At 37.1% G+C, this 13,751-nt stretch overlaps 1 protein-coding gene and 1 pseudogene across 1 annotated transcript; both read left to right on the top strand.

The window, feature by feature from the left end:
- Window positions 1-907, top strand: LOC124229492 (olfactory receptor 998-like; annotated as a pseudogene).
- An 8,410-nt stretch (window positions 908-9,317) lies between these two features.
- On the top strand, window positions 9,318-10,262 carry LOC124229468 (olfactory receptor 5G3-like). The gene has a single exon (XM_046644678.1). The coding sequence runs from the start codon at window positions 9,318-9,320 to the stop codon at window positions 10,260-10,262; it is 945 nt and encodes a 314-aa protein (XP_046500634.1).
- Window positions 10,263-13,751: the final 3,489 nt, after the last annotated feature.

Raw genomic sequence — 13,751 nt, 5'->3', positions numbered from 1 at the left:
GAGAAGAATCAGACAGCAGTGACTGAATTTCCTTTCTTGAGCCTCACAGATCATCTCCCTCAGCAGATTGTCCTCTTTGTCATGCTTCTCCTTGCCTATCTTGTTACATTGGGGAGTAACATGGGGATGATCACTTTCGTTCGGATTGATCCCAGACTTCACACGCCTACATACCTTTTCTTGAGCCACCTCTCCTTTGTAGATATTTCTTCCTCCTCTTCCATTGCGCCCAAGATGTTCTGTGATATCTTTGTGGAGAAAAAAAGGCATCTCTTTCATGGTTGTGCTGCACAGATGTGGTTCTCTGGTCTCTTTATTGTAACTGAATGTTTCCTCTTGTCTTCCATGGCATATGATCAGTATACGGCCATATTTAAGCTCTTGTATACTTTCATTATGGCCCAGCGGGTCTGTGTGCAGCTGGTAGTATGACCTTATGCTACGACTCTGATAAGGACAATGACTCATACAATTCTCACTTTTTTCTTATCCTTCTGTGGTCAAAATACTATCAATCACTTCTTCGGTGACATTTCACCACTACCTTCTCTTGAATGTGCAGACACCTGGATCCATAAGTTAGTGCTTTTCACCTTGGCTGGAGCGGTACTCCATGGTCTGACCATCATTGTTTCCTATAAAGATCCTGACAGCTGATGGGAGGAAGAAAGCTTTCTCTACTTGTTCTTCTTGCCTGGCAGTCATCTCCATCCTATTTAGGTCTCTTTTCTTCATCCATGTTCAGCCTAGCTCAGGTTTCTCCCTATATTCCAATAAAGTCATATCTCTATTTTTTACCGTGGTAATTCCAATGTTGAATCCCTTCACCTATAGTTTGAGGAGTAAGGAAGTAAAAGATGTATCCAGGAGGAAGTTTGAAATGAAAAATTATCTAACTAGGAGGTAAAATAGAACTCTATTTGCATTGCACCATAGATGTTGGTGCAGAATGTATAGTGAAAAGAACAATGAACTGCAAATCAGAATGTTGAGACCTTGCTCTGCCAGTTCACAGGTTATTTGAAAAATGAAATAGTTCTTAGATATTTTTCTGCCTTAGTCTTGATCTCTGTGACATGATGTGTCTTCAAAATAATATTGAAATGCATTGAGAATGCAAATATAAAAATTTAATAGAAGCAATCTCAGGTGAATATTTGTAAAATCATGAGTGTGTGAACACTATTAAATCCAGCCATGAAAATAAAAATTATAATGGAAAGACCCAAGCACCTTAACTATATTAAAAGACAAACCAGGGGGCTGGCCCCCTTGCCAAGTGGTTAGGTTCGCGCGATCCGCTGCAGGCGGCCCAGTGTTTCGTTGGTTCGAATCCTGGGCGCGGACATGGCACTGCTCATCAGACCACGCTGAGGCAGCGCCCCACATGCCACAACTAGAAGAACCCACAACGAAGAATATACAGCTATGTACCGGGGGGGCTTTGGGGAGAAAAAGGAAATAATAAAATCTTTAAAAAAAAAAAAAGACAAACCATAATGTGAGGAAGATATTTGTGCATGTGTCCCAAACAATGGGATAACATTTCTAATATTTAAAGATCAGCCCAAAATTCACAATCAAAAATAAAATCAATAGATAATGGACAAATAAACTGACAGTTCACAGATTCAAGAATTCAAATTGTCAAAAATGTAGAGAAAAATGTTCAACATCATTATTGGTAAAGTAAATGAAACAAAATTAAAAAGTCAATTCAGTGTCTTTCAATGCAGATGAAACATTGATAGTTTTCAATGATGGCGAGATTCCCTTTTGGATACATACACTTATTATCTCTTGTTGATAGTATCAATCATATGAATTGCTCTCTTTTCACAATATAATCTGGTATTTTTTATTAAAATGATACATTTATATGGCATTTGACATATAAACCTTTAGAAATCTAGACTACATAAATATACATGCCAATGCACAGGATTACATATACTTCAGTATTATGTGTAGTGGTGAAGAAAACTAAAATAAATAACTTGGATGTCTACCATTATAAGAAAAGTGCATTTTTTTTCGCTGAAATGTTCAGCAAATGAAAAGACTTAATCAAGTAACCCTGGGCTGACCTGGAAAGAGCTATTGTACATGGTCACTGTTAGGTAAAAGTAAAGTACTTGAAGATCAGTGCACAGCACTAAGCATTAATAAAAAGGGAGAACCTAAATGATGAATAAAATGTATATATATATGCAGGTGTAGATGAACATAGGGAGAACTGTAAAGGATACACAACTATCTGTTGGCATTGATTACTTCAGTGGGAGTTGTTTTGGAGGTAGGAAAGACGAGGTTTTATTCATACACATTTGAATTGTAGCTTATTTGTGCCCTCTGGTCCTACTTGGGCTGGGACCATATGTACCATTTTCATCTTATGACAGATTGCTGCTGTTCCCATCTGACTTTATTTATTGGAGGATCTGACAGGACTCAGCTTATTATAGCAGGCCTGGATGTATAATCACGTGATGTATCTTGTACAAGTGTTCCCTCTTTACCAGGGCTCAGAATTAGACCAGGAGCTGTTTCTCAAAAGCCATAAAATTTGCAAGGATTTGGTACTGAAGCCCAGGACCTGTGTAATTCTCTCACTGAGGGGTGTAATTAGTTCCATTCTGCTTCTTCTCCTACTAATATGACTTTCCTCATAGAGTCTGTTGTATCATGTCACCTAAGTGGCAGGACTGCTTCTTCTGAAACTGGGACATGCTGAAGAGCCCTTTCTTGTTCTGTATTCCACTTAAGGCTGGCTGCCTTCTGTGCTGATCGGTATATTGGGAATATTCTCGGCTGTGTAATATGTTGCCTCCAAAAACCAAAGAAGCCTACCAGAACACTGTGGCTCTTTCTTCATGAATTTTACTTTGAAGGTGGTGTTCCAGCATGCTTCTAACCACTCGATCTGTGAAAACCTTCCCAAAGTGTCAAATTCCTGAATATTAATAGAGTTTATCTTCCACCTGCTAGAGCATATGAGTCTTACCAAGGCCTCCAATGTTCTAGCAACTGATAAGGGAACCTGCTCTAGCAGTATGATGTTATCAATATAAGGGGTCAGTGTAATGTGTTAAGGGCTCCTGCAGCAATGGGCTCTTGTCTGTCATCTGTCAAGTAGTGTTTGATTCCAGAATCTCATCCCAAAAATCTTCTTCCAAAGGACCACTTCTAATACCAGCTTTCTTAACTTGGGGTTTCACAGAAGCAAACCCTGAGATAAGGCTTCAAGTGCAAGCAGCTTATTTGGGAGGCAAAGGAAGCACTAGTTTAGGAGTTAAGAAGTGAGAGAGTGAATGGGAAAAAATACTCTCTAGTATGAGTTTCCTATTTTTAATTTGGGATTTGTGGTGTATAGACGTGTATTCTTTCTTACAATCTGGAAACTTTCTAATCTGTTTTTCTTTTTTATTTTTTTCCTTGTTTTAAAATTTATTTAATTTTTTAATTTTTTTTTTGTTGAGGAAGACTGTCCCTGAGCTAACATCTGTGCCAATATTCTTCTATTTTGTATGTGGGAGACTGCCAATGCATGGCTTGATGAGTGCTGTGTAGGTCTGTGCCCAGATCCAAACCCATGAACTTCAGTACACTGAAGCAGAACAGATGAACTTAACCACTATGCCACCAGGCTGGCCTCATGTTTTTCTCTTTTCTAGTGGTTAGCTTTAGAAATATATATAGCAAAAAATTATTATTTCTTGAATTACTGCTTTATTTATTTAACGTGTTCATGAGCAGATTGCTGCAGGGCACAACTAAGGGCTAACCCTGTTAGAGATGTCTAAGTGTCAGTGTAAAAAACCCATGCATTGGAGTAATTCCACTTGAGTGCTAAGAGAGCTGGGGAATGTGTCCATAAGCCACTCTTTGGTAGAGAGCTGCACCTAAGAAGTCCTATTTTCTGACACTTTTCCATGCTGGGCAGGCAGAAGTGCAGCAGGAAGATGAATCTTCAAGTGAAGAGATGCAGGTGCTGGTAGTAGAAGGCTGGGCTGATGTACATTGAAATGATAAGAGTGAAGCTCAGGGTCTGCTCTATCAGTCAGTGTAATAAATGGAAACAGCCGCACACGTTCCCTAGTGCTGACATCTAGCCAAGAGCTGATTTTCAAACTTACTTCTTGCTAGGTAGTAGTGGGAGACACAATTGCATCATGCACTCCTCTTGCCCAATGAATGTTACCATTGTCTCCTTTTGAATGACTGTGTTTAAATCAGGACAATTTACAAACTTGATTCAAATAAAGTATTGGGAATATTGAGATCAGATATTATAAATCCATATATTACCTCATTAGAAGCTACCTCTTAGCTACCTTTCAAAATTTAGATTTCAGGCCCAAAAAATGGTTACTGAGCAGAGAAGTGAGGAAGACATTGACAATTAAAATCACCACAAACCAAGACCATAAATAAATTTTGTCTTAGCTGTGCCATTTCATTTTTAAAGCTTTCTGCTTTTAATACTTGTTTTAAAATTATTTTACTGTATGGTATGACGTTTTTCATGTTTTGTGGCTTGAGTAAAATATATATATTTCTCTTGATGATTTCATTGTTAATTTAGTAGTTGTTTTTATTTTTTATTTTTAAGGTTGGCCCTGAGCTAACATCTGTTGCCAATCTTTATTTTTTTTTCTTCTTCTTCCCAAAGTCCCCCAGTACACAGTTGTATAACCTAGTTGTAGGTCCTTCTGGTTCTTCTATGTGGGACACCGCCTAAGCATGCCTTGATGAGTAGCACTAGGTCCGCACCCAGGATCAGAACTTGTGAAACCCGGACCTGCAGATGTGGAGTGCACAGACTTAACCACTTGACCACGGGCTGGCCCCTCTCCTGATGATTTGACAATTGTATGATTTATTTTTATCTTTTGATGTTAACCTTTACCATTGTACATAATAAACTTCTACTTCTTGAATTATTACCTTAAAATCATATCAGTATGAAAGTTGTTAGTATGAATACATTTGTATTTTTTCCTACTTTCCTTCCATAGAATGATTTTAATAGATTATATTACTATCCCTAATACTCCTAGTGGTCAATTTTCTATGTCTTAGAATATACTTACATATCAAGTACTGTATTTATCACATTTAAACTGTATTTAATCACTCCCTACACCGGGATGAGGTGATTGGTAGGCTAAGAGTGTCTATAAAACTCCCTCTTCTTTCATTTCAAGTTTTATTGATTATATTATATAACCCAGGAAATTACTATTACTATACAGGAATTACTATTACTATTACTATATTATTAGTAGCAGTATAAGTATCACTATTTATTATATTACTATTGTCATATCACCTTTTCCTATAATACCCACAGCTTTCCAATCTTGGTTCATCTGTAAAAGTATTCACCTTAAGGGATATAGTGTGGATTGATATTGTGGAGAATTTTGAGAAGAGCATGAGTTTTTTCCTCTTAAATTAAGAAAAAAAAGGAAGTCCAGGCACTTTACTAGAATAAACTATAAGTCATTTATTTTATATTTTTCCCTTGAGACATAATTATGTACTTTTATTTCACAAGTACAGACCTTATGTTTTAGAAAGTTTTTTACATATTACATCTCTCCTCTTCAGAGATAAGAATTATTTTTTTGTTATATCTTCCTTTCTGCCTTATTAATCAATTTCTCTTTAAACCTTTTGAAGTTGTAGTTTATTTTTAATTTTTAAAAAATTTTTCTCAAACATCTTCCATGATTGTTTTAAGTAGTGTCTATACTCCTTTTTTGTTTTGTTTCAAGTGATACACAATTCTCATATCATTTACTTTCCTGGGTTCAGTCAGCTGAATTCCCATCATCTGATATAATTGTGGTATATGTTTTTAACACAGCTATTCCACAGAGTGGGTATTTTTATTTTTAAAAATGTAAAGAGGATTTTCTCTGTTAATAGCTTACTTTTCTTCTACTATTTTCCATATGACTTTTTCCTTTTTAGGTTTAATGGATGTCATTTTCTTTTTTTAATTTGTTTTTGTTGTTTTTCTTATTGCGTTAATAGGTTTTAGGAAGAATAACAGGTAGAAGCACTTTTTCTCTGACATCATTAATCAAAAATATATAATATAATTTTCATTACTAAATATAAACCATTATTAATTATAGATTTTAATGGTTTGTTTTCCACTAATTCAACAAAAAAATCGCACAACGCAAATTATTAACAACGTTCTGAGACAGATACTTTGAAATGCTAATGAGCTACCAAAGCAATGTTATGGGGGTTCATAGAATGAGATATCAGCTCTTCTTGGGATAAACAATAAGGTTCTCATAGAAGGTGGTTATTGAGATAGTTCAACCTGTCCTTAGACTCTATGCTATCCCCACCCCTTTCTCCACCTCAGACAACTTCCCCATTTCAGTTCCTGCTTCCCTGCTTCTCTTAGCACTTAGCGCTTCTCCTTATCACTGCCTAGAAAGCCTTTCCTCTCAACTTCACTTTATCTAAATTTTACTTGTCTTTCCAGTCCAGTTCATTCCCTGAAAGTTTTCTCATCTACCCCAGCTTACAGTGATCTGTCCTTCCTTTGGAGTGCAGTGGCCACTTTTTCATTTTTGCCTAGAGATAAGCACATACTCCTTCCAGCTGCTGTTTTATTTTTGTGTCTAGGTATTGTCTCCCCAACTATGCTATAGACTTCTGATAATACTAAATGACATTCATGAGCACTGATTCTATGCTGTACACTCTTAGAAGTACTTTAAATGTATTACTTCATTGACTCCTTCCAACATCTCTGTGAACTAGAAATCATTTTATTTTAGAGATGAAGAAAAGGAGGCACAGAGAGATTTAAAAACTTGGTAAAAATGACACAGCAAGAAACCTATGGAATTTGGATTTACACCCAATCAACGTGGCTCCAGAATCCAGGCAGCAAATTACCTCATCCCAGCTGGTGCTGGTTGCTCAAGCCTCACTCCCTACTGATAGAAAAAATGGCTGTCTTTTGGCAAAAGAAGGTCCAAAGGGGGGGGGGGGGGGAAGCCACATTATTTCCCTAGGAATCTTCTCTTTGAGAAAGGACACAATTAGGAAATAATACTTTGTCCAATTGCCACCAAAATCATGCTAATTTTGTCCCTTCTGGTATAAACTCTTGAGATTTTAGTTCTTTGGAGACCTGGCTCTAAATTATTGAAAACTCTCAATAAAATGTCCCTTATTCTGTGCAGTAGATGAATCAATGTGCTGGTCAAAGAGCATCTCTGTACACCCAAGGTCTTCGAGATAGGAGATTTGTCCTTTTCACCAAGAATGTAGAAAGTCATGCCCCTTGGAAAGGTTACCACCATGAAGGGAGTTGAATGTTCTAAGCCTCCCTCTAGAAATTGCCCATTTCCTTTGAAGCAGTTAAAGGAGCTACATAAGGAATATCCTTAAAGAAGTGAGTACTTTGCATTTTGGATAATATGAAGCTTTTGAAGTATGGTGGAGAAACATCAGCATGTGTTTCAACTTTAGGAATATAACCTCCCCACCCCAGGTTCTCTAAAGAGAACAGACTTTGGCATTTTGTCCACATCCTTATGAGACTAAACAACTGGTTCATGTGACTTTTTCTGAATTGAAGTTCCTGTTTAATTCTTTATAATATAGAGATACTGCAGTGTCCATGAGCAACTCTAAGGTCACAGAGTGTTACATATGAAAGAGGTATAGAGATGAGCCTCATTGTTTTATAGAAGACTCAAAATGACTTATATTCAAATACGAAAAGAAAGAAAGAAAGAAGGAAGGAAGGAGGAAGGAAGGAAAGAAGAAAGGCAGGCAAGCAGGCTGAATGGCTGCACCAAAACTGGTAGCAAACTTTATAACCTCCTACATCCACACACCTATATTGACATATTTGGATGGGCATAAATAAAAAGATTCATGCAATGGATAATGCTCCTAATAAGCCTAGAATTTTTTCGTGACTGCTGAAAAATAACTACACATAGCATTAAGCAAATAATCATAATAATGATAAAATATCATGAATTTAATATGCAGTCACTATTTTATATTATATATCAAATGCCACATATACTTATTGTATAATTCAAGAGTAGTGCATTGCTTTTATTTTATTTAGAGAGGACTAAATTAAAATGTTAACAAATATTATTTAAAGCTAGATTCTTTTTCCTCTAAATTCTCCTATATAATGATCTTTTCCTAGGAATTTTAAACAGCTTGATTATTTCTTTGTTGACTAATGAGTCAGCAAGAAATATTGTCTTGAGGGTGTTCTCAGCATAAGGTAATATACATTTGATATTTTACATATATTATTGCTATAATTGATATTGCCTGACAGATTTTAGGATAAGCCCCTTAAAATAAGTTCATACAAAATAGCAGAAATCACATAAAATAATTCTACATTATTTTGGTGCAACAGATGCTTAAATTTCTATCTAATTTCTGTGGCAATTTGCTGTCCAACACTTGCCGGATTACTGATCTCAAAGGCAGGGCCTGTCCATTCCTTCTGGGGCCATATTTCTCTATTGAAATTATAAGGTTGGGTGTAATTTCTACCCCCACTTTTTGCTCTCAATTGTCATTTTGTATTCTTGGTTCTTGGTGCCCTTATGTCTTCACATCTGTCATAGGTTAAATCTTTGACTATTTTTCAGGGCAGTTCTTTATGAATATGAACAGCTATAACTTGTTTCTACTAATCTTCAGAATGATTAATATGTTTGTCAATTGTGTACATTATCCTTACCGCATTCCATTGTCAGTGGGAGTAGGAAACAGACTGATAAACACATTTATAAATTATGTCTTAATAGTAGAATGGTACTGATCATTCAATAAGAATAGGGACTCATCTCAGTCTTTCCTCAATGTCTAATATTGAGATCTGAATATCTCATTGGTTTATATGGTATTCCCAGTAAGGGCATTCCTAAGTGGTATTTTCTTATCCCATCATACAGTAAGATGACACATGGAGAGTAATTCTCATATTTCACATTTCAAATATCATTTTATATCTTATAGGAGTTATAGCTAGTATATTTGGGCTCTTCTATTTATAGGGAAGAGAACCACATCCAAAGAGATCAAGCGTGAATTGCCTAAGTTTACACAAGATCTTTGTAGAACTTCCAGGCCTAATATTTAAGAATATCATCCTCCAGTTCAACAATATTTCTGTAATTGTTATAGACCTGTTTAAAATATATGTTATTAGCCTAAAATATCATTTTTAACTGCTAATTATTGAATTTTTATGATAAAAATTACTTTTCTTTCTTGTAACAGATTACTACAGACCAATGGAAGATAAGAATCAGACAGCAGTGACTGAATTTCTTTTCTTGGGACTCACAGATCATCTCCCTCAGCAGATTGTTCTCTTTGTCACGATTCTCAGTGTCTATCTTGTCACACTGGGGGGTAATTTGGGGATGATCGCTCTCATATGGTTTGATCCCAAACTCCATTCTCCTATGTACTTTTTCCTTAGCCACCTCTCCTTTGTAGATATGTGCTCCTCCTCTTCCATTGCCCCCAAGATGCTGTGTGATAACTTTGCGGGAAAAAAAAGCATCTCTTTCATGGCTTGTGCTGCACAGATGTGGTTCTTTGCTCTCTTTATTGCAACGGAATGTTCCCTCCTGGCTTCCATGGCATATGATCGGTATATGGCCATCTGTAAGCCTTTGTTGTATACACTCATTATGTCCCATAGGGTCTGTGTGCAGCTGGTGGTAGGACCTTATGCCACAGGTCTTATAAGCACAATGACTCATACAATTTTCACTTTTTGCTTACCCTTCTGTGGTCCAAATATTATCAATCACTTTTTCTGTGACATTTCACCACTTCTTTCCCTCGCATGTGCAGACACCCGGATCAATAAGTTACTGCTTTTCATCTTGGCTGGAGCTATAGGAGTACTCAGTGGCCTGATCATCATCGTCTCCTACATTTGCATCCTAGCGGCCATCTTGAAGATCCGGACAGCTGATGGGAGGCGGAAAGCTTTCTCCACTTGTTCTTCTCACCTGACAGTTGTCTCCATCCTATATGGGACTCTTTTCTTTATCTATGTTCGGCCTGGCTCAGATTCCTCCCTAAATATCAATAAAGTGATATCTCTATTTTATACTGTGGTAATTCCAATGTTGAACCCCCTCATCTACAGCTTGAGAAACAAGGAAGTAAAAGATGCATTCAGGAGGAAGTTTGAAAGGAAAAATTCTCTAATAGCTAAGTAACATACAACTCTCTGTTGCACAATAGATGTTGTTGCAGAATATATAGCAAAAAGAACTCTATGCTGGAAATCAGAAGTTGTATGTGAATCCTGGCTGTGCTAATTCGCAGCTTTTTAAAAATATAATAGTTGTCAAATATTTTTCTGCCTTAGTCGTGTTCTCTGTGATGTGATTGTATTTCAAAATAATATTGAGATCTATTGAGAATACAAATGTGAAAATATAATAGTAGAAAACTTGGATGATATACGTACAACCATTGGTGTGTGAATACTATTTAATCCAAACATGAAAACTAAAAGTTGTAATAGAAATATCAAAGCACCATAAAAATATTACAAAGCATTAATAAAAAGAGAGGAAATATTTGTGCACATGTGCCCAACAATGCAATAATATTTCTAATATTCAAAGAACAGTTCAAAATTCACAGTCAAAAAGAAAAACAGTAAGGTCTGGCCCCGTGGCCTAGTGGTTAAGTTTGGCACACTCTGCTTCAGCAGCCTGGGTTCATGGGTTCAGATCCTGGTCATGGACATACATCACTCATCACAAATACAGTTGTGACAAGCCACATACAGAATAGAAGAAGATTGGCACAGATCTTAGCTCAAGGTAAATCTTCCTCAAGCAAAAAGAAGAAGATTGGCAACAGATGTTAGCTCAGTGCAAGGCTTTCTCAGCAAAAAAAGAGAAAAGAAAAAGAAAAACAGTATATAAATGGACAAATGAACATCATATTCAGTGATATGGGAATGCAAATTGCCAGAATGTATGGATAAAATGTTCAGCATCATTATTGGTCAAGTAAATAAAATGAAATTAAAATGCCAGTGCAATGTCTTTCAATGTAGATGAACCATTGATAATTTTCAATGATGGTGCGGTTCTTATTTGTCTATGTACACTCATTATTTCTTGCTGATAAATTGAGTTGCTCCATTTCCATAAAATAATTTTGTAGTTTTTACTAAAGTGACAAATTTATATGGCAGTTGACCTACAAACGTCTGTTAGAAATCTAGACTACAGAAATATAAGACATAGCCTATTATAGGAGGTCAGGATGCATAATCACATGACTTCCTTTGTTCAAGCGTTTCTTCATTATCAAGGCCCAGAAACAGACCCAGAGCTGTTTCTCAAAAGCCATAGGATTCTTTGCTGAAAATGGCAAGGATTTTCACCTGAACCCCAGGACCTATGTTATTCTCTCACTAAGGCTTGTAATAAGCTCCACACTGTTTCCTTTCCCACTACTACAACTTTCATCATAGAATCTGTTATATCATGTGGCCAAGTGGCAGGACAGTTTATAATGCAACTGGGATCTTCTGAATAGCCCTTTCCTGTTCTGCATCTCACTTAAAGCTGGCAGCCTTCTGTGCCATTTTGGTATTTGGGTTGAAAACATATTCGTAGCTGTGGAATATGTTGCCTCCAAAACCCAAAGAAACCTACCAGGGCACTGTTACTGTGCTTCTTTCTTCATGAATTTTACTTTTGATGGGGTGTTCCAGCATGATTCTAAGCACTGTATCTGTAAAAACTTTCCCAAAGTGTCAAATTCCACAATCTTAATATGGTTTATCTTACACCTGCTGGAGCACATGTATTTTACCAAGGACTTCCAAAGTTCTACCAACTGCTTGTGGCACCTCTTGTATAAATATGATGTTATTATTGTAGGCGGTCAGTATAATGTTTTGAGGGATGCTTAGGCGGCTAGGTATCTCCAGTCTGTATCATGAAGGAAGGCAGGAATGTTAACGTTGCTTTGAGGCAAAATTGTAAATTGCTATTGTTGTTCATCTCACATAAATGTTAATTGTATTCCCCAAATAACTGATTTATACAATGTACTAGAGACACGTTATAAATGATCCCATGTATAGTAAAGCACTGTTATTGGGGCTAACACTTGTGGTGATTGAACTTGTTGTGGTCTATAGCCATTTTCTGGGATCGACCTGGTTTCCGGAGGGCCAGACTGCTGAATTAAATAGAGAGACAATGTGACTACCTTCGCTGCATCCTTTATACATTTGGTGGTGGAACTAACTTCTGGATTGAAGTATTCTGGAATCTTATAATCCCCATTGACTCTAGGGAGCCTAGATTCATAATAACAGCATCGCATACCTCTGAGCTTCTTATCAAACTGGAATCCCTCTCTCTAGGGCTTTTGTTGATTGCTTTAGTGGAAAGAGTGTCCTTTGTGTCTTCTCAGGGAACACAGCCACTTGAAACTTTCTCTGGTCTTATACCCTAAATCTTTCTCAAGCATCCCTACATCTCTGAGCCTTTGGCCCCCATCTTCAACACTGTGCTTTGACAGTAATGGCATTTCCACATTTCTTACTGTAGGCTATCAGTTTTTCCAATTTTCAAGCAGGCGTCCCAATAGTGCATTAGGATCAGCTCCTGCTGTCTTGCTTACAAGCTAATTTCTGAGCACTGGACTTATTCCATGTCAGTAAATTCTTCCTTATCCAGCTTTATATTCCTCCCACCCTAAGCTCATTACCCTCAAGATGTGTAACCCCACATGCTTTCCTAGTTCTGGCTTGTATTTATTAGCCAGGTCCTATAAATCTTCTGGTGAATAATCCGTTTCCTTCCAAAGCAGGAGTAATTTTCCTTCGTCATCAGACCATACCATTCTGAATCTTTGCCCTGAGTACTAAGCCTAAAAGCTGTGAGGGAAGTGGGACTAGATCTTGAGAAAAGCACTTCTTTTCTTGTGAAGCATCTGACACACTTGAGGCCTTTTTATGTTCTTGGGGCAAAGGAAGACTGCTCTCTTCCAGCATGTGGGAGAGGGTCAATACTGCAGTTGCAGAGACTTTAGGGTAACTGGAATATCTCAAACACACTCACATAAATGTTTTAATCCCAATTCTCGCTGCCCAACTCCTTTCCTATAAGAGACCTGACTTTTGCACAGGAGACTTGAAGTGGCTGTGACTTCAGCTTCTTTATTATTCTCTTTCTGAATGTAATGTTCTTGAGTTGAGTTTTTATGCTGTCTAGACTCTAATTAGAGGAGATGAGTATCTTTTTAGATGCTGGCATTCTGACTTTGACATCATATTCTGAATTGGAAATTGTCTGACCTGAGTCTGTTATTTTCATCCTTCAGCATGTTAGTGGCATTCAGCAACAACCAACTTTGTAGTAGAATAGTTTCCATTGCTTCCCATATCCCTTACATGCTAAAGATAATTGCATAAATCAATGTGCATTTTGTACCCCATCCAAGTCCACTGTAGGTTGGTCTTAGTCATTGCAACGCCACAGCATACTAGTGGTTAATGACCACCCCATTCCACCAGCAATGAGCTCTTCTTGCCATCTGTCCAGTAGTAATCTGATTCCAGGATCTCATCCCAAGAATCTGCTTCCAAAGGACTACTTCCGGTACCAGCTGTTTTAGCTTGATTTTTCCCAGAAGCAAATCCTGCGATAAGTATTCAAGTGCAAGCAGCT

The sequence above is a fragment of the Equus quagga genome, chromosome 17 (genome assembly GCF_021613505.1).
Source record: "Equus quagga isolate Etosha38 chromosome 17, UCLA_HA_Equagga_1.0, whole genome shotgun sequence".
Lineage (NCBI taxonomy): Eukaryota > Metazoa > Chordata > Mammalia > Perissodactyla > Equidae > Equus > Equus quagga.
Note: the sequence above shows the minus strand (reverse complement) of the source record. Positions and strands in the feature narration are given on the sequence as shown.